At 41.4% G+C, this 24,512-nt stretch overlaps 2 protein-coding genes across 4 annotated transcripts in view; one reads left to right on the top strand and one right to left on the bottom strand.

Annotated features, from left to right (window-relative positions):
* Positions 1 to 797: 797 nt before the first annotated feature.
* armc2 (armadillo repeat containing 2) lies at positions 798 to 18,846 on the top strand. Of its 2 annotated transcripts, none has more exons than XM_038726196.1 (18): positions 798 to 957; positions 2,309 to 2,541; positions 2,649 to 2,721; positions 3,091 to 3,256; positions 3,856 to 3,982; positions 6,807 to 6,871; positions 7,574 to 7,681; positions 8,683 to 8,867; positions 8,991 to 9,093; positions 9,413 to 9,627; positions 10,426 to 10,571; positions 11,725 to 11,824; positions 14,217 to 14,538; positions 16,162 to 16,284; positions 16,395 to 16,508; positions 16,921 to 17,053; positions 17,843 to 17,997; positions 18,260 to 18,846. In XM_038726196.1, exons 2-18 carry the CDS (start codon positions 2,324 to 2,326, stop codon positions 18,391 to 18,393), a joined length of 2,487 nt encoding a protein of 828 aa, XP_038582124.1. In that variant the 5' UTR covers positions 798 to 957; positions 2,309 to 2,323; the 3' UTR covers positions 18,394 to 18,846. The 2 variants fall into 2 exon arrangements, with proteins under 2 accessions (XP_038582124.1, XP_038582123.1); XM_038726195.1 differs by having other exon boundaries at positions 799 to 957; positions 6,804 to 6,871.
* A 370-nt stretch (positions 18,847 to 19,216) lies between these two features.
* Positions 19,217 to 24,512, bottom strand: part of sesn1 (sestrin 1) — a 53,801-nt gene continuing 48,505 nt past the window's right edge. For both annotated transcript variants that reach the window (XM_038726197.1, XM_038726198.1), the window contains 8 exons: positions 24,337 to 24,402; positions 24,006 to 24,206; positions 23,709 to 23,891; positions 23,240 to 23,476; positions 22,809 to 23,063; positions 22,513 to 22,703; positions 22,280 to 22,424; positions 19,217 to 22,173 (listed from right to left, as the gene is read on the bottom strand). In XM_038726197.1, the coding sequence (XP_038582125.1) occupies positions 22,087 to 22,173; positions 22,280 to 22,424; positions 22,513 to 22,703; positions 22,809 to 23,063; positions 23,240 to 23,476; positions 23,709 to 23,891; positions 24,006 to 24,206; positions 24,337 to 24,402 (1,365 nt within the window). In that variant the 3' untranslated portion in view covers positions 19,217 to 22,086. The remainder of the gene's footprint in view (positions 22,174 to 22,279; positions 22,425 to 22,512; positions 22,704 to 22,808; positions 23,064 to 23,239; positions 23,477 to 23,708; positions 23,892 to 24,005; positions 24,207 to 24,336; positions 24,403 to 24,512) is intronic.

Here is a 24,512-nt window from a genome sequence, read left to right as displayed (position 1 = left end):
GTTTGGCAATGTTGTAGGTGACCGAGTTAATGCTGCTGATAATCGGCCTGAGTGGGGCTCCTTCTTTGTGTATCTTGGGTAGTCCATAAATGCAAGGAATGGCTTCTCCAGGATACAAATAATAGTAATAAAAATAGTAAATAGTAATATTGTTCACGGGTGATGGTGTTGTCCTTCTGTAACTGTTGTAGACATTCTATGGCCTTTTTCTTGTATCCGCTGGTTGGGTCTCGTTAAGTACTACCGTGCATCTTCCTTTGTCAGCAGGTAGGATAGTGATGTTTTGATCCTTGCTCAGAGATATCACAGCCTTCCTTTCTTGGATGGTGAGGTTGGTGAGTATTACTGAATACTATTATTCAGTATATATATATATATGTATATATATATATATATATATATATACATATATATATGTGATGGACTGGCGACCTGTCCAGGGTGTACCGCGCTTTTCGCCCGATGTCAGCTGGAATTGGCTAGCCCCCTGCGACCCTGTAGGCAGGATAAGCGGTTGACGATGGATGGATGTTATATAAGCCTATACCTTTTCACTCCACTATCTGAAAATTATATTATTGCTTTTACTAAGCAAAAGATCTGAATACTTTTTCCATCAATATAGGCTTATATGGTCTATATTTATCAGCAAGATTAGTAACACTTCTTAAATCAACACAATTAATGGAAATTGACTTACAATTTTCCGCGTGAAGTTTAAAGTTTGCATCCAACCTCCACGACTGATACACGCGCGTCACCGTTTTGCGTGAGACTGCCCTTAAGTGAAGCTCGTGCACGTGTCTTCCTCAGCATAGCTTGCAGCAGAGCTGAAAAACGTCACTGTTTTCAGCAAAGTCAGATGTCAATGTTTGTTTTGTCTGTGCATGCTGCCTTTAAGATTTGGAATGATAACTGACCCAACTATCACTCACGGAGGATTTTACAGTTCAAACGGTAAGTTTTCTAGTTTTCTTTACTGATGTTATTCGTTTGGTGGTTATATGCTTTCTTTTATGCTCCGGTTTAGGCTACTGTTTCCCTCCACCTCTCCGTCTGGTCGTTTAGAAGTTAGATACGCTTACTACAGAACAGAAATTTTAATCTGCTCTAACGGATATTAATAAAACAGTTTAGCTCGCCTTCTTGCGTGCAAAGGTTAATTTGTTTCTCGGGTTTGTTGTTAAAACCACCAAAGCAGCATTTAGTCACCATGGAGACGGGGCGTGAACGCGCAGAGGGACTTTTCATTCACTCACACATAAAGTCCTCAAACCCATGAAATGTAATAATAGAGGTTGTACTGTTGGACTTATTCTTTAGGTAAACACACTAAAAAACATTTTATTGTATTTAGAGCTACAGTAACATCAACAATCAGCTATATGCTGGTCAATATTTGAACTCTAATCCAAATTGACAGACCATTATGCTCTTTGCAGTGCTAGAAAATTGTATTTGGACTGTCACACTGTTTTTGGCGTGTGATGGTATATCTCAAGTACCACACTTTGGTACAATTGTAAGGTACTTGTATTTTACACTTTTGGTTATTTATACTTTTACATGACCACATTTTAGAGGGAAATAGGGTCTGTTGTACTTTTTACTCCACCTGCAATTATAGTTACTACTTACTTTGCATATTAAGATTTAACATACAAAACATTTGATGCTACTATAAAAATTATGCGTTGTTATAGGTTAAACTATCTAACAGTATAGAAAGTATTTAAAATAAGATCATCTTCTATTAGCTACAACATTAAAATGCTGTTTACACTTGTATGGCTCTGCAATAAGAATTAAATTACACTTAAAACAATTAGTCGATTAATTGATAAGTTCCAAATCAAGGAAATCAAATATGTCAACTTTGGAAAATTGTGATGGACATTGCTCACTCTTTTTCTCACATTTTATAGACTAAATGATTAATTGTTAATAATCTTTAGTTATAGCTTCAAATGCAGTCATGTAGTATATTATATCATAACACTGACATGGGCCATTATGCTACATATTGAGTACTTTTACTTTTGATACTTTAGGTATATTTTGTTGATAATACCTTTTACATAAGTAAGGACTTTTACTTGTCATTTTACATTGTAGTATTGATGCTTTTACTTACGTGAAAGATCTGGACACCTCTTTCTTTACTTCTTGCCATGCTTCAAATGTTATTCATTGCAACCTCGGATGCATTTTACACTGACTGTTCATTTTCTGTTCTGGCATTATCCTAATTTTTTTAACATTTCCAATCTATAACCACTCATTATCAAACCACTGACATCACTTGCAGACTGTCTTGGCCTAAATGGCGTCAATGGAGAGAAGCCATGATATTTGCAGCCCGTTCAATCCAAGGCGCAACACTTTGAGGAAAACAAGTGCAGAAATTGTCAGTGAAGCCAGACAGTCCCTGCGAGTCCAGTCCACCCAGCGACCATTTACTCCCAGAGATGGACACAGGCAACTTTTTGGAAAGAGCTCTGTTCGTGCAGATCATGACAGCAGGCCTCCATCGACTTTTAGGTTGGTCCCAAACTCCACTTAAATCTCCTTCATGTTGTTAGGTTCTGAGATCAACTGTGGCTCTTGTCTAACTTGTACAAGTAATGAGCCATTTTTTCACTTTTCAGTCTTCATGCTCAAAATTTTGATGCCCCTGACTCCAGACCAGGTTCAGGGACTCGACTGTCTCCTCTGGACCATGTAAGTTCCCTTACACACACACACACACACACACCTATATGTGGTAGTTCATAAAGTATCAGATTCGAATTAAGGTGTTATTTGTTGTTAGCTCAAGTACATATTTGCTTATTTAAATGTTATGAGTATTACCATGAAAACTGAAAAATAGGATAAGGAGTATGCACGCCTCTGTACATCATCATGAAAGCTTATCTGGTTTTAATAAATGTGATTATAATCTTAATATATGTGATAAAAAAATATGAATAAATTAGTAATCAAAATATTAGGATCTCTTTATGGACATAAGTAGTTTCATTGGTGGATTCAAGTTCTGGCTCATTGTTCACACCATCAGATGCTACTAATATGTTTGTGTGGTACTAGAAGCCAAAGTTTCCAGTCCCCTGCGATGCTGAGGATCCATTCAAGGCCTTTCCCAAACCCCCCACAGACCCACTGGAAGTGAAGAGGGGCTTGGCAGTGGCACGGGCACGCCTTCTTAGGGCTGGATCTCTCACAACGTTGCCTCCTGTTGAGGGACACACAGATGGTAAGAAAGGAAAAAAATATTGATGCAAATCTGTATCAAGGCATAAAAGAAAAAAAGGGAAAAGTTTACATTTATTGAATGTATGACCCATTGTAAAGTTATTATTAGTAAGAAATAATTGTGCTTCTAATAAAATCGTTATAGCAGAAGGTAGATGGTTCATTTGTTAAACGGGTGAAAAATAACACTCACATTTATTTCACCCGTTGCATCACTTTAAATCTTCTGTGCAGGCACTAGTGCAAGAGCAGTTTTCTGAAAGGGAAATTGATGGAGCTATTCAAATGCTGACATTATACCTGATTTACATTCTTTGTTGCTGGGCTGGGTGAAAAACATAATTTACTGCTGCTGTTTTGAATTGAAAATGAGTACTCTCTCTCTCTCAGGTCTTCTCATGAATCTACTCTACTATGGAGCAATAAAATAGATAAGGATGTACAAAAGTATTGATTGAATTTGGAAGTTTTTGACCTGAATACATACAGTATTTGATTGTGTACAAATTGACATTTGTACTTTTAGCTAGTGAAACAAGAAGAAACATTACTGCAGCATACACGAGAAACACGTAAATAACCTCCTTTCTATATGTTTAGTGAAAGAGAGATTGAATCCATGCCCTGGACAAATGCAGCCGTCAACCAAACGATTCCCTAGTACAGACCACACCGCAGTCCTCAGTGGTCCCCGCAAACCTGGCCCACGCAGAACAGCAAGTGAAAGGTATGCTTTCTATCCCACTATTGGACTTGTAAGATCTGACCTTCTTTCTTGGCCCCCACCCCACCCCGCCTCTCCCCAACCCTCTATTTGACCAGTGACAGTACAACAATGAGTTGAAGATTTATAGACACACAGAGGTTGCAGTGGTAGCCATTACCAGATAGAGCTGATTGTGGCTCCAATTTTTCCCTTTCATCAAATCCTTCTCCTTGCTTTCTTGCCTTTCTCATTGCCTTGCCCAGTATGTCAAATTCGCAGAGTTTTGAATGTCTTTTCGTGTTCCTGTTTTGGTCCACAACTTATCCAGATTACTGGGCAGAGAAAATTATAACAGGAAATACCTTAGGAAGGCTGATGTTGCTATAATTATTTGTGTGTGCACTTAAATGCCCATCCCATAACCTAAATGATAATAAAAATGAAAGATTTAAACACAGGCCTGGAAACTGCTATCACTCTCTAATGGATTGACATGTCTTTTATATTGTACAAGGACTAACGTTAGACAAACTCAAATGTAGGGTAAGTCACTAGTGTTTTCTAGTCCGGTTCTAAATTGTTGTTTACATCCATAATGTTTGTGAACACAGCATTTAAAAAGTATACACTTTTAATCATGATCACTAAGGCTCTAATGTGCATGGTCAAAAAGAATCCCTCTACCACATTTTAAACCCTCATATACTTTACTGTACACTATATCTTGGTCACAGTTAAACCCAACTTCTTGGCAAGCTTCATTTCCAATGAAACTGCCTCGATCTGTCATTACTATGATGTGTCAGCTCTGACACCTTCACAGTGCGGAGAGGCTAAAAGCTGTGCTTTTTTCTGCCGACCTCATCAGCTGTCTGTCAGCACGACGGGCATAATTCTGGGCATGAGGTCGGGGGCTGTCGTTACAATCCATCCGCCTATCGATTGGGTGGGGCAGATGGGGCTGTAGAGGGGGGACAGACCATAAAACACTTTTACAGGAAATCTGGGCTATCGCCCGCAGCACAGCCTCCTCACCTCCTCCCTCACAGGCCAAGTTAACACGCAATTTTTTGTACAACTTGTTGCTGACAAAGAGAAGTCCCAAGAGATGCGAATGTGGTCAATTTATGATTTAAGAGGAAAAGATTAAAGACGTCATCTTCTTGATTAATGTTAGGTCAACATTTTGAAGTACTGTCCTTTAGTGTTGCAATGAACTACATAAAAGGTGCACTAGACAGAGACAAACAGAGTGAAAATCACAGAGATAGTCAAGCCAGAAGTACACTGACGGCAAGTGGAAATAGACACAGCATGATAGATTAATGTGATGAGTTGGATGAGATATAAAGACATCCAATAGGTTCTTTTTCTCCAATAAGCCGGAGCTTTATAGCTCTAAATGGCTCTCTATTAGATTTGGGTGCCCATCTGGGCAAGGCTGGCAGCAGTGTGTGCTGTGACTGCAGTGCACTGGCCAGGCCTAAGACAGGGATGAGGTCATGTCTCAGAGAATGCCGTATCACACAAAGAGGCCTTATTATCAGGCTCTTAATCCCATCATACAGAGCCAAAGCCCCCTCTCTGACATTCACTGCAACATGCCTCGGCCAGCACTGCCTGCTGCAAATGCCCTGTGGGCCAGCTTATACCACTACTTCTCCATCAAAGGGAAAGTGCACTCTATACAAGCACCCACAAACTGTATATTAATGTTAACATAATCAAGTAACACCTTCTGGTGATGCTACAATGGAATAGAAAGGATAATATTTTACAGTCTTGGGGGGCATTTTCTGTCTCATACCTGTCAAGCTAGACCATGAAATAAAATTCACTTGAGAGTAAAAGCTCAAATAAATGTTCCATCCTGAGAGTCAACCTTTTAAACTGTCACTGCAGAAGCTTTAGGCAGCCCTGATAACATGATGTTTGTCTCTAACAGGAGTGATTACTTACTTTTCCATGTTTTCTAAGGTTGATTCACTCTTTTGTCAGAGATTTGTGAAGTTAATCTTGTAGTTAAAGAGGTGATTGGGATGACTCAACATGCTGCATATGCTCTCTGCATCTGCAGTTTTATTAATAATTATTTTCTCAGTTGGTCACAGTATTTAGTCATAAGACATACTACCTGTCATGTTTCACAGAAATTATTATAGCACTGAGTCATTCACTTTGTGTGAATAATAGTGTGTGTGAGGAATAGTGCAGAGTTGACAGTGACATGCAGAGAGTGAGATGCAACAGTCACATGCAGAGAGAAAGCCACAATACATAGCATAACATGACGAGGGGCGTGGTTTTGGGAGCACTTTACGGTTACTGCACAGAGGCGGTAAGACTGTGGAGACAGCTCACAGTGACAAAGCATGAACAGCTTTAACCAGACTGCCCACAAAGCTAAGATCTTAGTTCCTGTCTGTTGGGGATTACAGTTTGTGATGCACAGCGGCACACACGCCTGCACAGATACAAAGATTCACACGCACGCAAAAACTTACAAGCAGTCAAGCACAAAAGGACAGAACAGACACCACACGTATAACATCACCTGCACACCTCTCAACCTCTGCTGCAACAGGGACACCTAGTGGCACTTGATGAAACTACAACTGAAGGCCTGTTGACAATATAAAGTGAGCAACATTAATGGAGATGTATTTGACACAACAATTCATCCTTTAAATATATTGAGTTTAGGTTTTACTATTGTTTTAATGCCCAAATTTTCCCAAAGTCAATAAAATTAAACTAAACAAGTCAGTAGGCATACATGACTCATCTCCAAAATCTGATGTAACCAGACTCTTTGTGTTTTTGTGTTTCTTTGTGCCAACAGTAGAATAACACAGCCAGGTGATGACTCAGGAGTTAGACCCACCGAGTGCAGAACAGGACGGAAAACAGGTTTGTCCAGATATACCAAATGAACTTCACTGCTATTTTTTTAATTTTAAACATGAATGGTACATTTTGTACAGAGTGTGTAAAATTAAAATATAGTTGCAGCTTTTCCTAACAGACCACTTAACCTTTCAGTGATTTTACTTCCGAAGTAACTTCTTTTCTAAGATGTCTAAGTGTATGCCTAACTATAAGACTTGAGCCCAAAAATGTTGTTTCACCAACAACAGAGACACACCTCTCTCCCAGCAACTGAACACCCCTTCCTGAGTGTCAAACTTTGATTGGGGTGTTGTTGCTAAGGGCCTAATTTCCACCATGAAAGGCAGCCAGCCAATAGCTGAGAGAGCTGTTGGTTAGGGCAACCGCAGTTTCCTGCATCACACCAAGCAAAGGGGTATGCAAATGTTCAGCACAAAAAGGTGCACGATGTGTGAGAGACTGCAGACATTTGCGTGCACAAACACATGCACACATGTTTTCATCACACACGCACACACTCACATGCCAATGCACAGACTATTTCACATCAGCACAGAAATCAGAGGATGTGTAGCTGTGGATGGTGACCTTTCATTGTGGCATCAAACTTCCTGCTGTTTTATTTTAAGACTGTGAACTTGTGAACCATGCTTGCTGCTCATGTTCACTGTCTGGATTTTGAGGTGGTAATTGGCTAACTGCGATTTTCTCTGCACATTTCAGAGTTGGGGAATGGAGACAACACCACAAGCAAAGAGGAGGATGCAGAGTCATTGGTGTGGAATAATATGATTGCTCCTCTTCTCCAACAGCTAGAGAGTGTGGCTGCAGGTAGTGTGAGCAATGCAATAAGGAAACCCAGTAAAAACGTTCAAACATGTGACGTGCATTCATTTAACCCTAAAGGATAGTTTGTGTCACCTACTCCAATCACGATTCCTTCTGGTTGAAGAATGTCTCTAAAGCTAATCTAAAATGTAATGTGGTTCCATTGATTTTGGTCTATTTTATTAGGTATGCTTCTCTTGTTAGTGCCTAATCTCTCTGTTTCCTTATTACATTTCATTTTCAACCAGCAGACTGGGAAATAGATTTTTAGCATTGGCAGATAGTCATGCATGAAGTATCCAAAAATGAAAAAGTACTGTCATTTCAACAACTGGAGAAAGGCAAACAAAACAGTGTTGTGCTTGGCATCTATACAGAATTGTCTTAGCCTGAAACTGAAGTCTGGCGGCCATGAAATGAAATCTATGGCTGTAAATATTTTAACACTCTACACATTTAATGGAAAATTCATTTGAAAGATAAATATTAAATATTTATTGTACCAAGTGCCTTCTGGCTCATGCATAAAACACCTTTCAGATTCAGTGGGAAATTGCAGTGAAGTGTGAGACTGCAGCCAAACTTTTTTAGAAATGGCCAAACCCTGTTATTTATGCAGGGAAAACATTTATTTTACCTCAAAAACAAGGAAGAGACTCCACCCTTTCTCTTCCTCTGCGTCAAGATTGTAGCTGCCTGTTGCAGAATTGTTTGACCATAGAAACATAGAGCTGCTTCTTAGAAAAGGAAGGGGAATGTTATTTTACTGCTGACCAATGTATTAATGATGTTGAGGATTTAACCTCAAGTTCCTCATGCAAATAATAAACATACGCGATGCAGTAAAGCCAAAGTATATTGCACATACAGTACAAGACATCGCTCAACATATTTTTATGGATGCACACTTGCCAACACACACAGTGCGAGTGTTTTCATTTTGGGATGTTTGCTTTCTCTGTGAATGTTTGACATGTTGCCCTGAACTTGACATATGATGCCAGGCAGCTCTGAGGGATCTGTGGACCGTCTGTGTGATTTGTGTGACGGTCTCCATGGCACCTTGGCAGAAGCAGACATGCTCGGCCGACAGTGTAAGAGGAGGTCAGGGATTCTTCGAACATTGTTCCGCCTCATCGACCTCAACTCTGCCCAGCTCAACCTGCACATTGCCAAGCTCTGCCTTGCTGTGAGTTGTCTGTGTCTATGTGGGTGTCAGCATGGATGCCACTGAGTCGCTGTCAAGGGCATCCAGGGCACTTGTTCACTTAACACAAAAATTGGGTTAAGTTTTTTGCATTTTTCTCTCCAGCTGTGTGTCAGTGGAAACAACCTGCTCAACATCTGTAAGCTCGTCTTCCAGATCAGCCGCAGTGACAGCAACGACATCCTCTTCCAGAACAACTCTATCATAGGTGAACACTATGCTAGGAGACGGTGATCTAGCTTAGGTTTCCTATTCTGTACCATGTCCTATATTTCCAAATGTATGTGAGTAAAACTTATATATTAAATGTTGTGTTTGTTGGCTGATGTAGATTTTCCCACTATTAGACAAGATGTTTTTGTTTATGTCTGGTATATAGGCTTCTCAAGATCATCATGTTCTCTGCTGCCCTGAAGTGAAGTTTTATCTGTCCAGTTCTTTTTGGTGCTGTTTTTGGAACCCATTTACCAGGTCATTACACATTGTGTGCGCCATGATGTTAACATTTGATTTTTCTCTGCATCTAGACTCATTTCTGGGCATTTTGAGCAATGAGGATGTGTCTACATCTGGAGAAGCTCTGCTGTACTGTGTTGGCACTGTGAAATTTCTCTCAGGAAACAGTGTAATCCTCAGACTTCTGTTGGACAAGAACTGCATTGGTGCGTCTCAGAAACTCATCCAGAGGCTCTGCAAAGCAGAAGACACCAACTTCACCATAGCAGGGCACATCCTTGTTCAGGTGTGACACAGACTTAACATTGCTGAGAAGCATTGAGTAAAGTTTCATAGGGTATTTTAAAACATTTTTAAGAAATATTTAGCTATTTGATGTACACCAGTCTTTTGAAACCAATAGCTTTTGTATTACAGTTCAGGAGGAAGTTTGAGTCATCTACTCCTGCTCAAAACAATACACATAATTTCACTTTGGCTATGTGAGTAAAACAAAGTTATACTAAGTCAATAGGAACACAGTGTTAAATACTCTTCTTTATGTGGCTATTGGCTGATTTTCAAACTATTAGACAAAAATGTTTTTGTTTATGTGTGGCATAGAAGCTGCTCCAAGAGCATAATATTCTCTGCTGGCCTGGCCACTTCAGTCTAAAACACACCCTGCTTCACTCTTCCAAAAATGATTGCTGGTAACCGCATAAGTTAGCCCAAGCAAACATCTTGAGCCAGGGTTTCATTTGATATCTAACACAACTCATTATGCTGTTAGAGGAGGGAAATAAGCAGACCATAACTTTCCAGAACTTCCAGTGCTGCCGTGTGTTGGAAATGACTGTTTCCCTCTTGTGATAGAATGATTTATGTCCATGCTGAATAGTGTCTGGTATGGCGTCCTGTGCAGGCCAGCAGCCAGCCTTAATGAGCAACCGACCAACATTATGTGCAAGCCACAATAGCACAATACTGAAATACTGACCTACATATAACCGCTTATAAACATTAGGTACATTTGTATAAATTTTTTCTCACTATCCAACACTCTCACCCCTCATTCTTTCTGTCCGACCTCTGACCTCTGTAGCTGACAGCAACCCTGAGGAACCTAGCAGATCACCCTGATTCCCGTCCACTCTTCATCACTTTCTCTATACTGTCAGAGCTCTGTCTGGTGCTCCGTCTACACAGCAAAGACCAGGACATCTGCACCAACATTTCCAGAATATACAGGTATCATACATGCAGTTAATAAGATTATATTAATATCACATAATGTCACACTTCTGGTGTGGACTGTCTTTGCTATTGTGGATCTCTTCTCCCTTATTTCTTCCTGCTCTTTTCGACAACTCACTAATGTAAACCAAACTAACCTGTCATGAGCTGAATAAAAACAGGTCATCATTCAGGTCTCACCTTCTGTTCTCTGTTTTCCTTTCTAACTCAGCAGTCACTCTCCTTCTAAATTCAATGCTTTCTTTTTTCCTCTTATACATTTGTAAAGGGCTTTTGTTTGTAGTATCACAAAACAAGAGTTTCCAGAGAAACACACATTTGTCAGACAGGATGTGGTTATACATCTGATTTTGTGCCTATACTGTTACAAAAACAATCAGGGTAGTGACACAGCTGATTTCTGTTTTGGCCGTTTCAGTTTTCAGTCCACTTTCTCTTCTCTCTACTTTCAGTGTGTCACGCAAACAGTCAGCACCTGGTAGGGTAGAATCTTAAGTTCATCTTCGTGTTTATCATCTGACTCTGTTTGTGTTCTGTTGGTGCCCTTTTGGAGCCGACAGAGAAAAGCAGGCAGGTGAAAGTGGGAACAGGTGAGTGTAACATAGTGCTCCCTGGTTAATGCGGTTTATTTAGGGCCATTGTGAATCGCCTAGAGAACCTGATACAGAGACGGCAGAAAAGAGTACCAGAAGCTTGTGAAAAGCACCGATGTTCCAGAAAAAGTCACAGTACACCACAGTACTGCGTGAGTACCGGCCCACTTCAAGCACTCCAAAAACCCAAGATGGCGAAGGCCAATATACAACACTGGAGATTTTGTCACCCCAGGTCTCAGCCTCCTTCTCTGACACAAGAATCTCATCAGTGTGTGAAGCACAAAATAAAACATTAACCTTTTAGCGTGTAATAAAATGTCTTTTTTGAATACAAAATATAAGGCAAAGCAGTTGTACCAGTCAGTTATCAGTGCTGATAATACTGTCTGATTTTTTTTGCCCAAGATAATATAAGTATGAAAGGTAGACCCCAGCACAGGCTTATTTATCCACTAGCAGTGTTGATTTAATATCTCCATATAGAGTCAGCATGGTGGAGCAGTTGGTGAGTGGAATGATCAGTGGTATTTGTTGTCCCCTCTCTCCCTCAGTAAACTCTCATCTTACTCTGAGTGCCGCCTCGCTCTGGCCCAGACCCCCGACTGCTACCAACTATTTTTAGAACTGCTGAGCAAACATCACCAAAAACAGGTGAGTCCATGAGCCTCCTCGTGTGTGTGTGTGTGTGTGTGTGCACGCGCTTGAGTCTGTGTGTATTACGGAGAAGTGACGATAAGCTTTTCCAGTGTTGATGATGTAAGTCCACTAAGAATGTTTACCCTCAGAGCAAGTTGTTCATGTATCTCAAGTTCAAGCACATTTATGTTCATCTGCACATGATTCTCTTTCTCTGATCTGCTGTGTGTGTGTGTGTGTGTGTGTGTGTGTGTGTGTGTGTGTGTGTGTGTGTGTGTGTGTGTGTGTGTGTGGTGTTTTGACATTTAATCATCCAAGGAGGGGCTGAGTAAGTCAAGGAAAGGGGAGGAGAGCAGAAAAAGGGGGTGAGCTTGAGTAGAGGTGATACAGAGGTGGAGGGGAGGAGAGATAGACAAGAGGAATAGGAGGAGAAGAAAAGGGTGGGACTTTGGCAATTTAGACATGACTGACATGTGTTTTTAATCTCATCCATGCCGTCAAACACACACACACACACACAGGACAGTAAGAGATGTAATGAGCGCATAGTCCAGGAACAGTCTGTCCTGTCCTCATACCAATGTCACGTTTATGGAAGAAAAGAGTGTGCTCTGCTATTCATGTTATTTACTAAGTAGAGTTAGGATACAAGAGTGACGCACACGGTGTCATTTGTTACCTTTTTTCTCGGTAAGTGTGTGATAGTTCATTGAAAAGACAGGGTGTAGTTACACTCAGACAAGTCTACACAGCTATGACACCTCTGGGGGACATGAGTGACACTGACAAGAGTGCTATAAAATGGGGCAGGCTTACTGTGTTGCAGGTGAAGTGGCTGTTGATTTTAAAATGTTAAATAGAAACTCATGTTTAATTACATTTGTGTTTAATTGAGGCAGATCTTTTTGTTATTTAGAATAGACAACTGTAAATATGCTTTAATTTATCTAACTATTTTAATCATCGATTGATTGCCTTAATCATTTTTCAAGCAAAAATACCAAACCGTTCCTTGTTCCAGCTTCTGAAAAGTGAGGATTTTCTGTGTTTTGTATGATTGTAAATAGATTATCTTTGTGTTTTGGACTGTTGCTTGGACAAAATAAGACATCTGAAGTCATTATTTTGGGCTGTGAGAAATTAGACATTTTACAGAACAAACAATAAACTGACGACTAATAGATAAAGAAATAAATTATTTGTTGTGTCGAGGACTACTGCCACCACTACTGAGGAATCTTAGTCTAGCGCAGATGACACAATTATACTTCGCAGCAGATCTTTTAATACTTGTAAGCATGAGCCATCGTCAGCATTACACTAGGATGACTGAGGAGAGGCAGTCTCCTGTCCGAATACACAAACATACACAGGAAGAGGTTTTAACCCCCCTCCAGATTAAACTCCTTTACAATGAGTTTACTTATATTCAGCTACTCAGCAATTTAAACATGGTTACATCATGTTGGATACATATGACACATACTTAAAGCATGAAGCTTGAGCTACAGCAGCATCACAAAAAACAAAAACGATCATTATAGGAAAACACGATTATCACTGGATTTTCCCTTCCATTTGTATCCCTAAAATTAGTTGTTGTAATCGAGATCGCCCAAACCGAGACCAAATGAAGACCAAGACCAGTTCCCCACATTACATGACACACAATAAAATGTGGAACGAGATCATAGGTACTTCTCAAATTGATCTGAAAGATTAGAACACCCACATACAAACACTTTATTATCTTTATTCAATTCTCCTTTTCCATGCTTACCATTGCGGTTAGGAGTGACAGTCCTTAACAGGAATAACACATTTTTAAAAAGCGTTATTGGTTGCATTTGAAGCCATACGTTTTACATCCAATCAAAGTTAGGATTTTAACAAATAAATCAGACAATGCAAAAGCAATTTATTGATATTCCCAAAGTTATGGTCTTGACTGGTTTTGAAATAAAATCCCGAGTCCTCAATGTCCGAGACCGAGACAACACTGAGTACAAAAACAATATCGGTGTTTTTATATGGACCAAGACCATCAAAAAGTGGTCTTAAGACCAGTCTCGAGACCAAGACCGGTCTCGAGTACTACAACACTACCTAAAATATACATTCATGTGATAAATACGACCCCAGAAACAAGTACAAAAAAGCTTGAAATGTATGTTCTATACTATCTACAAAATATTTGTTTCTAGCATTGAATAAATTATGCTTCACAAATAAAAGTAGATCACCTGAACAACGTTTGTAGCCATTAAATACCTTTTCCCAACACAGTCTGGCCTTTCAGCCACACTTAGAAATAGAAAGAAACAACTGAACGCATTTTTTGTTGGTTTGCTTTAATTTAGAATGTAAACTTATTGACGGATGCAGATTGACCACCGCTCTCCCACAGGACCTTGTTGTGCGCCTTCTTTTCACCCTCGGGAATCTCACAGCCAAAAGTGATGAGGCTCGGCAGCAGCTCTTCCAGTGCAAGGCCTGCATGGACACACTCCTGCAGCTATACGACAGCTACCAGCGCAGAGACGTCTCGCCCGCACAGAAAGGTCCCCCTTCCTCCAGCAAGCGTCCTGCACCTCCACTGAATGTGCAGGAGGACGAGGATGTGCTGGTGAAGCTGGTCAGGGTGCTGGCGAACATGTGCATCCACCCAGCTGTAGGTCCAGCTCTGGTTACCAACACAAGCTGCATTCAGCTGCTCATGGAGACAATCGGTGAGCAGAGAGCAGGAGGAACTCATCCTTTTTAAGTTAGTCTTTGCTTAACAAAATCATTTATTAAGAAATAGAAGATACAGCCAATAGCAGATTTACAGTCGTAGCATTTCTACATTTGTCCTTTTTGCCCATTTCTGTCGTACAAAGGAAGCAGAGTGTGAATATCTGGTGTAAAAATAGCTGTTTGCTGAACTGTACATACAGTATGTATCTGCTAGGCACCAAACCACTTCCCTTGTGCTGGAAACATTAAGACATGACTTTGGTCGAAAACACACTCCTCATTTGTCGTTTCATTCCATCGCTCGCTTTCCTCTCAGTGCTGCCTGTTCGATACGCAGCACATCCTCTTTTGGTTTACCTAAGCGCTTCACTGCATGAGCAGGATGTTCTGTCACATCTCACAGCCGACTTGGTTTGTGCGTGTGAAATTCTCCCATGTGGTTAGATGGTTTAAGGACAGATTGAACTGACACACAGGTGGGTGTGAAACTCTCGATTTCTCTGCTGCCTGCCTCCTACACACGTTTCATGGCAGTTGGGTGGGAAAATTAAACAAACAAAACAGAGGTCAAACTAGTGGAACAATTTTAGAATCTCAAAACATAGAGGGGTGTTTGATTGGTACCAGAGGGTAAGATGGGAAATAAATTAAGTAACTGTAGACAGAAACATAAAATGAGCCAATGAATATGGGTTTGGTGTGACAGGTGGAAACAACAGTACAAGATGAAAGAGCACACTTGGCTGATCGATGTCCTGTTTTGATCAAGCTGTGCTGCTTTACATTACAGATGGGGGCACAGGCGCTGCTTGACACCGACCACAATATCCGCGATTTATGACCGAGCACACGACGTCAGCTGCTATATCAGGAACAGACTCTGTTACCAAGCAGCTCACAGTGTCATCGCTGGTTGGATTGGGTCATATTGACCTTTGTATGCCGGCTCATGAGGCCAAAATTAACAACAGATAACAGCTACTTTTATGATAATGTCACAGTGTCACATCAGTGTGATTGAGCTGTAATATGCAAAAAGGCTGAAAACCCAGTTCACTGTATTTCTGCATGTGTTTATCTTATCTAAATTATTCTATAATTGTTCTATTTATCTCTACGTTTTCATGCATATCTATTTACATCTGCACTGCATATGGAAATATGAACCAACATCTTAATACTGAGTGCCACCCAGTTTACACAATCCATGGTGCAGTTGTTTTATTAATAATCTAATCTAATTAATAATCTACCTTTACTTTATCTTCTTCCCCTCATCAACACGAACTGACGCACAGCTTTCACCTGTATTCACCTGGTTAGTCATTATCACGGAAAGAGCAGTTTATTTTGAGTGAGTATATGCAGTGCAAGACAATGAAAAGTTGAATTTTTATTTTCTCATCTTATGTTGAGACTAGACACCAGAATCAGGGTCACTTCACATAAATGAGTCGTGGACCATGCAGTGTGGATTCCCCCTCTGTTGGCTTTGTTTTAAAGGAAAAAGAAACATCTACTTAAAGATCTCTTTTAAAAGTAATGCTAAGTCAGGGTTACATGATATATGATTATTTTCTTCCTTTCTTTTGTGTGTTTGTGTGCTGGTGACTCAGAGCTGAGGTCTGTGCAGGATAGCGAGGAGCTTTTGGTGAATGTGGCCGCCACCATCAACAACCTGTCCTTCTACCAGGAAGAAAGCTCTATACTTACACACAGTCAGCTCAACATCGCAAAGTGTAAGGCTGACCGATCTAAATGCAGACGTGAAAAATAAAAAAACAATGAGAGTGTGTTACTGTTTGTCTGGTTTGCCGATTCCTCTGCTCACTCTTTCTTTGTACTTCAGTGATGCTGAAGTTGGTGCTCAGCTCCAGTATGGACGCCATGCTTGAGGCCACCCGTGTGTATGGAAATTTGTCTCAGTCCAAGGATGTACGGGACTTTATTATGCAAAACAAAGGTATATGATGGACACAAACACCAACCAGTACACACAAAACCCTCCAACATGAGACTGTACCTATTTCACACAGTATTCATTGGCTCTTGCAGGAATGTTGGCCAAGAGATGCCATGTTAGAAACAAAAGCGTAGAATGAAAAAAAGGCTTATGTAACGATGCATTAATAATGTCATCCAAGCACACAACTTTAAAGAAAAATTAGCACTCAGACACAGAACATCCAGTACAGTATCCACCTCTGCACACTGTACTGTCATGTGTAGGCTGGACTTATCTGCAAGGCCAGCTACAGTCAGTATAAACATGCCTGCTGACTCTGGTGATAGAAGCTTTCTTATCTTTGCCCTGCTTTGTCCTCCATCACGCTGTCATCTTTCTCCGTCTCTCTCTCTCTCTCTCTCTCCCTCAGTGCACCAGTTTTTAGTGACGCTGCTGGACTCACAAAGCACAGAGATGTGTTTTTCAGCCTGCGGGGTCCTCACCAACCTGGCTCTGGACCCCCCCAACAGGGTCAGTCTCTCACTAGAGGGGGCTGCTGCCAAGTAAGGACAAATGCACTTAGATATTAAGAGTTTGTTTGTGTGTGTGTGTGTGTGTGTGTGTGTGTGTGTGTGTGTGTGTGTGTGTGTGTGTGTGTGTGTGTGTATATATGTATATGATGTACATAAAAACAGTAATTAGGGCACTGGTTAGCTCACCTGTCAGAGCACCCTCACCATATTCAAATTCTAAGTCCTTAGCGTAGAGTCCTGGGTTCGGTTCCAGCCTGCTGTCCTTTTCTACATGTCATCCCGTCTCTCTCTCCCACATTTCCTGTCTCTCTCTTCAGCTGTTCTATCACATAAAGGCAAAAAATAGATTAATTAATAGCAAACTGGCCTAAACCTCTCTGAGTTTTTGGCAAACATAGCATCCTCTTTGCAACGAGGAGTAAACAGGGTTTTTGGGGGGAAATATTGTCTTCATTCTGACAAACATGAGCACAACAACTCCACAGGCATGATCAAGATGCTACTAATCATCTCAACCTTGATGTAATTTGTTCACAGTGGTTATAATTACTGTCAATTTAGATTCATTTCTACAATTTGAAGACATGGGAACTCGAAATGGAACAAATTATGTGACCCTCTATCTATAGTGTAAGCTTCCCTCCAGCACTGCTTTAACATTTAAGTCCTTATTTCCCCTTTACAAACACACACACACACAATCCTCTTTCAGATGTCGGTCCAATGAAGTGGAGCTAATGGCCACAAACCCACCAGTCATGTGAATCCCTCCTCCCTTGAGTCATACGATTTATGTATGTGTGATGTGTGTGTGACCAGGCTCGTGGACTGTTTGAAAGACTTTGGACCAGGTGATTGGCAGTTGGCGGGCCAGGTCTGTCAGGCGCTGTGGAACATGATTGGCGGCGGCTCTGAGAAACTGCTGGACACACAGGAGGGAGAGTCACTGTTGGAGATCCTCACTACATACTTAGGTTGGTGCAGCAGTGTTATTCCTAATCCTTACATAACAAGGGAGGGATTCATGCTGGAAAGAACATGCTCTTATTCACATCAGTGGCCCTCAGGGGGAAGGGAGGGACACACACATCCCCCACTTTCACGAACATAATACCTCCGTCAGATGTTGGAGGTGCCAGAATTGAAAACCTGTCACTGAAAAGTATTCAAAATAAACCTGAAACTTCCAACTATCCTCTCTCATCCTTTGCCCACTGGTTTTAATTCATTCCTTAGACAAAGAAGAGGCTTTGAAGTGGATAGAAGATGAAGATATGAGGGACTTCCACAGGGCATGCTGGGAGTTAGAGTTCCTCCCTGTAGCTCAAAAACTGATGAAGACGCTCCAGCCTCCAGACCGTACAGCTTGACAAACTGGGACATGAAGTTAAGAGTTTCATGTTGTGATAGAAACCTTAGATTTTTTATTTTTTTAATATTTAACCCAGAGTCCATAATATAACTATTAAACGCTTACAGGTGGCTGTGAATGTTTGTATTTTTCTTTTTTAATGGATAAAGCAGGTGTGGTTGGATTGAGTCAGTCAGTTACAGTGGATTCTGTTGTTGGATATTCAGGGCAGAAAAAAATCAAAACATCCTTAAAAACATCTCAACTCACTGCTGAAGCATTGATCACTTTTCCCTCCCCTGTCCATCCATATGCTCAAGTATGTTTCAAATGGTCATACATTTGCTCAGTTATAGCTAAATACTTGAGATTTAAGCTGACTATTTTGTTTTTGCAGCTAGTTTTAAGACATACAGATGGTCAGTGTATCATATTCAAAACAATAGGCTAATAAAGGTCATCATGCAAAATATTTGCAATTTGTAATTTGTATAAATAGTAAAATGTAAGCATATGAAGATATTCTCAGTTCTATGCATTTCATGTCATGTATTTATTGCATTTAATGCAATGCATTTTTGTAACAATTTTCCCCTTTAAATGCACTTTAATTCCCATAGTTTGCAGAAGCCTTAATTTCTGGGTATCCTCACATGTACAGGGATAATTTAAAACAAGCTCTTTGCACATTTATGTAACAGACTCATCTGTGTTTTAAAGGTTATTTTATGACAATGATGTCTTGATAACAGATGACTGGCATGGAGTGGCTCTCATAAGGAAAGCTTTTGTTGTCTGTGGATTGTGTGACATTGGAACTTGTACATAATAAAGCAGAACAGTTTTGCTTCTCAAAGCCTTTATTGTTACACATATATGGGGCCAGGCATGGCTTACAAGTTACAGCAAGTAGCCTAAAGTACAGCATTTCAAAAACACATCGTTATTACATTGAAACAAATCAGGAACCGCGGTGTCAGTTCTCCCAGTTTTCACACAATAGTGACCTTAAAACAACCACAAGACAAGCTGATGTTTCAAAAACCCCTAAACAACGCATTGGCCAGTGCTAATAACAAACATTGTTCTCTACATAGAATTTATCAGGTTGATATGAAAGACAGTTGGCTGGCTGATATTGAAGGTTGCTTAGTAAATGTTTCCTATCCCAAGTATTGTCTGGGAAAGCCACCAAAATGTGAAGGCAGTGTGGTCGGAGGGTTTCTCCTGGCAATTGAGAATTGACAGATTGGCCTCTGTGGAAAACACCCTGAAGTTTTTTTTTGAGGATTACCAGCCTCATCGGGGAAGTCAAGGATTTTCCCAGGGAGGAGTGGAATGGGGGCAAACAGGAAAGAGAGGTATGGTGTCCTACAAGGAATCCCCCCTTATCTCGAGCCAAATGTAGGTCGGGAGCAAAGAGAAACCTTGACCTTGAACGCACCACAGGAACAGGGACCATTATTTGGTTCCCTGAGTCATACAGATCTCAAGCTTGTACAGTAAAATGAAATTCACATGAAAGTCCATGGACCGTACTGATGACAAACTGAACTGTTCCCCTGAGTTCAGCTTACTGTTGATGAAGTCAGCTTTATTATCAAAGAGCTGAGAGTACTTTGGAACATAAGGTGATTGAATAAACACTCCATGTCTTTTCATGAGTCACCTTTTGCATAGCAGCATTCAAATATGCTTACTAATTACCATGGGTTATACTTGTGCAACTGAGCAGTGGAAGTGAGCCGATGGTGATACTGATTGTGCAGTGACCGTTGATGAATTGTGTAGGCCTCTCCAAATTGAGTACAATTTCTTTGATGAAGCAATGCATTCAAATTGTTTAGGAGAAAACTACGAATGATACACAACAATTCAATATGATAGTTTATTTCTCGTCTTTTTTTTTTATATATATATATTTTCATATAAAAAAAGTGTCAGTAACTGACATCAGTCAGAAGTTTGGAAAAAAAAATCTCCACTTTCTCTCAAATCACTTCCAAATGTACCATTCTTTTATCATCATCATCACCACCTCCCTCCTCCAGGTATCACTCATTCATCTGTCTTATTCTCTCAATCCACCCTCAGAAGAATGCAGTACACAACTGGTTTTAGTAAACAAAAAAACAAAACTTTTTTTTTTTTTTTAAAACAACAAAAACACAAAAGCGGCTTTTGCGCTGGTTAGACTTCCCCAGCAGGGATATAAGCACAGCTACAACCTTTTGCGTTTGACAACTGTCAACCGCAGTCGGCCCTGTGTGGGCTAGCCAGGTCCCAGAGAAATGGGAACATGGCAGCCCAGAAAGAGTCTCTGCTCACCAAAGAGCACTTCTTATATGTTTTCAAGAGAAAAACAGAAGAGGTATTCATTACTGGTAAAATTCACAATCCAAAGCTTTGAAAGTGTTAGGGTGACCAGGCAGCTGGGATAAGCGGAAGACAGAAAAGGTGTGGTTAGGGCAACCGGAAGCAAATCCCTCCTGGAAAACCTGGTTTCCAACTTTCTTTTTTATTAGCTTTTTTTCTCCCCAGGAAAATAAAGACATCCTCAACAATAAATGATAAACAGTTACCTCACAATAACAGAGCTACAGCAGAAGCAAGAAGTCTTCCCTTCAAAGTGCCTCGCTTTTTTTGACACATGAAATTCAAAGAAGACTTTTTTCCCCTCCGTCATTTCTGTGAAACACACACACACACACACACACCTCAGTCAACTCATCCACACGTGTACAGTCAAACTCAAAAAGGGCTCAGTGTTCTTTGAGTTTCTTTCCACATCTCTCTAATTTCCACACACTCCTTGGATTAGCTTACATTGACGTTTGAGATTTGGGATAGGGGGTAGAGGACAAGTGGGAGGGGGGTAATGCAATGGATTTCAAATGGATAGGGGCTTAGGGGGACGTAATGGGGTTGGGGTGGGTGATTTAGGGATCAATATGACCCCGCTGGATACAACATTGGAGCAGCAGCATCAGCACATCACGCACACTGTGCTGGATAGTTCAGGCACACGTAAAAAAAAACAAACAAACAAAAAAACACTGCCCAAAGTTAATGATTCCATCTCCAGTTACTACTAACAGCAACCACATCGACAACAACATCCTCTTCCCTTAAAAAGATAATAAAGAAACTAAACAAATATAACAGTGACAACAGAATCAAAATGCAGACTGTTTCTGGCTGCATAGCTTTCTGGGTGGTTTTTGTGAGTCTTCACTCTGCCAGGGGGCCAAAGAGATTGGCAACAAACGTGTTGCATGCTGGAATACTGAACTGTCGACCTGGATGCCTCTGGTATCAGTGCTCAGGCCGGACACAAACTCCCCAGCAACGCAGTAGTTTGCTCCAGGCTGCCCTCTCATGGACAGTTTTGGCACTGCAGGCAACACAATCTGTGTTGAGTATCCACTTGTAGTTTGAGATGACTTTCTTCAACATTTCTCTCTTTTTTTTCTTTTTTTTCTTCATTTGTTCTGATCCTCTTCTCAACATCCATCCGACAAGCACCGTCAAAACCCAGGCCATCTCATCTCTCTTGCACATTTTTGTTGTATCCCCGTCACCCACCCCCCGCCCCCCTTTGATTTTCCTTTTTTTTTTTTTTTCTTCACCTTCCTCTCTTCTCTTTGAAGTGTCCCATAGTGAGCAACAACAATGACAGTAAAAAGACAACGATAAAAACGCCAAAAGCACTTCATGTCATGTAGCGGGTGATCGCTCTCAGAGCGTATAACAGTTCTGCCTGCATTCGCGCTTCCATTAGAAGCAGATTAACGTGGACCTGCAGGAGAAAGGAGAGAGAAAAGGGGACAGTTATGAAACACTGTACGTTAATCAATTAAGATAGCTGCTACGGACCAGGCCAGGAGAGGATATCAGGATCTTACCTTCTCGGAGTGCTGAAACTGCCTCCAGAAGCTCTCATACATTCGTTTGGTGGTCTTCTCAGGACTACACACCATGGTCTTAATATAGATCTTAAAGCTACGGTCCAGAAGCTGGTTAATCTCCCCGTAATCATAGTCATCATACCTGATGAATACAGAGAAACAGCGTTAGGGAAAAGAGAGGCAAAGTAATGGTTACATCATACAACAGGACAAAGTTTCTAGCGACTGACCTGATGCCAAACATGCAGTGGATGTAGTTCCAGATGGCCCTGCGCAGCATGCTGGTGTCCACATCCTTATGTGTTGCCATGGTGTTGTAGGTCAGATTGTAGGCCATCTGGAACTTCTCGTCCAGCATCTGACCAACATCCGGGTACAGTCTGTTGACCAGAGAGAAACCGTGATCCTCCCAACTGTAGTCCTAGAGAAAAAGAGAAATAAGAAGTAAATAACAGCTATAAAAAAAAACATGTATTACAAAAATACTGTACTCTATATTCAGCCTGTTTATTTTTTTTATCTCTACCTGCACTCTGAATGTGGGCACATGCTCCCCCCTCCTGGAGAAGTCCTTGTAGCCGTAGCTGGGGTCCTCAAAGTGTCGGGAGATGTCTCTGGAGGGAACACATTCCTCGTCCTCCGCCGTGACCACCAGCATGCTCTCCGTCTTCTCCCTCTCAAAGCGAGTCGCCATCTCCTCCTGGCTAGCCTCCTCGTCGTCGCGGCACTCCTGCAGCTGCTTCATGCGCTCCATCAGCACCTCCACCTCGCCACACATCTCCTACGGAAAGGGCAAGAGAGAAAATACAACGTTAGAAAAGAGTCGTACAATAAACTCCCAGTTTTGTGGGGAATTTAGGACTTCTTCAGTGTCACATAGTAGTGAGACAACCTTAGCTTGCGCTCACTTTTATCCCTCTAGCTCACTGCACACACACACCATCCTTTACCACTCACCTGGTTGCCAAGCGGATCATCATGGTGATTAGCATGACCGTTGCCATTGGCAATGTCACAGACGCAGTACTGGCTGAGGGAGGGGGGTCTGAAAGTGTGTCCGCCGTCGCAGTGGATCTCGGGTGTGATGCCGCAGCCGAATGTGAACGAGGCGAGGGAGTGGTAGTGTGTGAGGAGGACTACGGCATGGATGAGCTCTGCAAGGGACCAGCTGTGTTCCTCTGCCTTAAGAAGGCCCTGGAAAAAACAAAAGGAAATTGTGGGTCCTGGCAAGTGGAGCCAAATAATGACTTCAATATAAGAGACCTTTTAGGATGTGGAAAAATATGCCTCCTTCTCCCTTTCACTATACCTCCCCTGCTATAACTCCCAAATCCATCCAAGTTAGCCTCCACCCATGATCTCAAGCCTGTTATGTAAGACTTCTCATGTCCAGATCCACCCTCCAGACCATGCCATGTCCACTCACCTCCATGTGTTCCTTGGTGAGAAGCCAAGGCCGGTGGGCCAGGATTTTGTTGAGCTCCCCGAGCTGCTGCAGCTTCTGCGGGGCTTCATCCAGGCCGTTCAGCCACTTGGGATCACCCCCGACCTGGAGGAAGTCGTTCACATGCAGGTTGACCAAGTAGGAACACTGGTGCCTAGCGGCTGCCTGTGGAGTCAGAGGAAAAAGGATATTTTAACCATGAGACATTTAGCTGCCTATCAGAGAAACAGTTAAATGAGGCGTGGATTTGAGGATTCAGGAGTATAAACGTGACCGTACCATGATGCCAATGTAGTGTCGGTAGTGCAAAGAGAGCGGCCCATCCATTTGCAGCAAGTAGTGCTGCGTCCGGAGAAAACTCTCCAGGTACTGCGGGTGAAAGCCCATCACCAGAGAAATGTTGTCGAGGCGACCGAGGGCTGCAAACGCATCCTCAAATATTGACTGTGTCCGGGTGTCCACTTTACTGACTTTCAGAATCTGACACAAAAAAACAACAATAAGTTGTAAGTTGTAAGTTGTAAGTAAGCATATATAATAAGTTTTCTCACATAAACATCATGTTTAGAAATTAGTTAAAAGTCTCTGCTGAGGTTATCCTGTTGTGTACCTCTTTTTCAGGGATGAATCTGCTTGGTCCGTTACCTAAGGGTCTTGGGATCCTTACTCCCAAGTCCTGCAAGAAAAAAAAAAGAAACAAAATACATGCTCTTTAAATACCACAGGAAAGCAAAGGAGAAGCTCCTAGGACAGTTTGCCTGAGATCATCACTTCTCTTTTCCCCTG

The sequence above is a fragment of the Micropterus salmoides genome, unplaced genomic scaffold (genome assembly GCF_014851395.1).
Source record: "Micropterus salmoides isolate LMB-PRFRI ecotype aquatic unplaced genomic scaffold, ASM1485139v1 Ms_hic_scaffold_18, whole genome shotgun sequence".
Taxonomy (NCBI): Eukaryota; Metazoa; Chordata; class Actinopteri; order Centrarchiformes; family Centrarchidae; genus Micropterus; species Micropterus salmoides.
This window is presented reverse-complemented; position numbering and strand designations above follow the sequence as displayed.

What these genes read in the sequence shown, in the direction of transcription:
- armc2 (XM_038726195.1), top strand. Translation starts at nt 2,324, where the DNA reads ATGGCGTCAATGGAGAGAAGCCATGATATTTGCAGCCCGTTCAATCCA. An exon ending in CAGAACAGGACGGAAAACAG is followed by an intron (nt 6,872 to 7,573) that starts GTTTGTCCAGAT and finishes TGCACATTTCAG; the next exon opens with AGTTGGGGAATGGAGACAAC. An exon ending in GCTAGAGAGTGTGGCTGCAG is followed by an intron (nt 7,682 to 8,682) that starts GTAGTGTGAGCA and finishes ATATGATGCCAG; the next exon opens with GCAGCTCTGAGGGATCTGTG.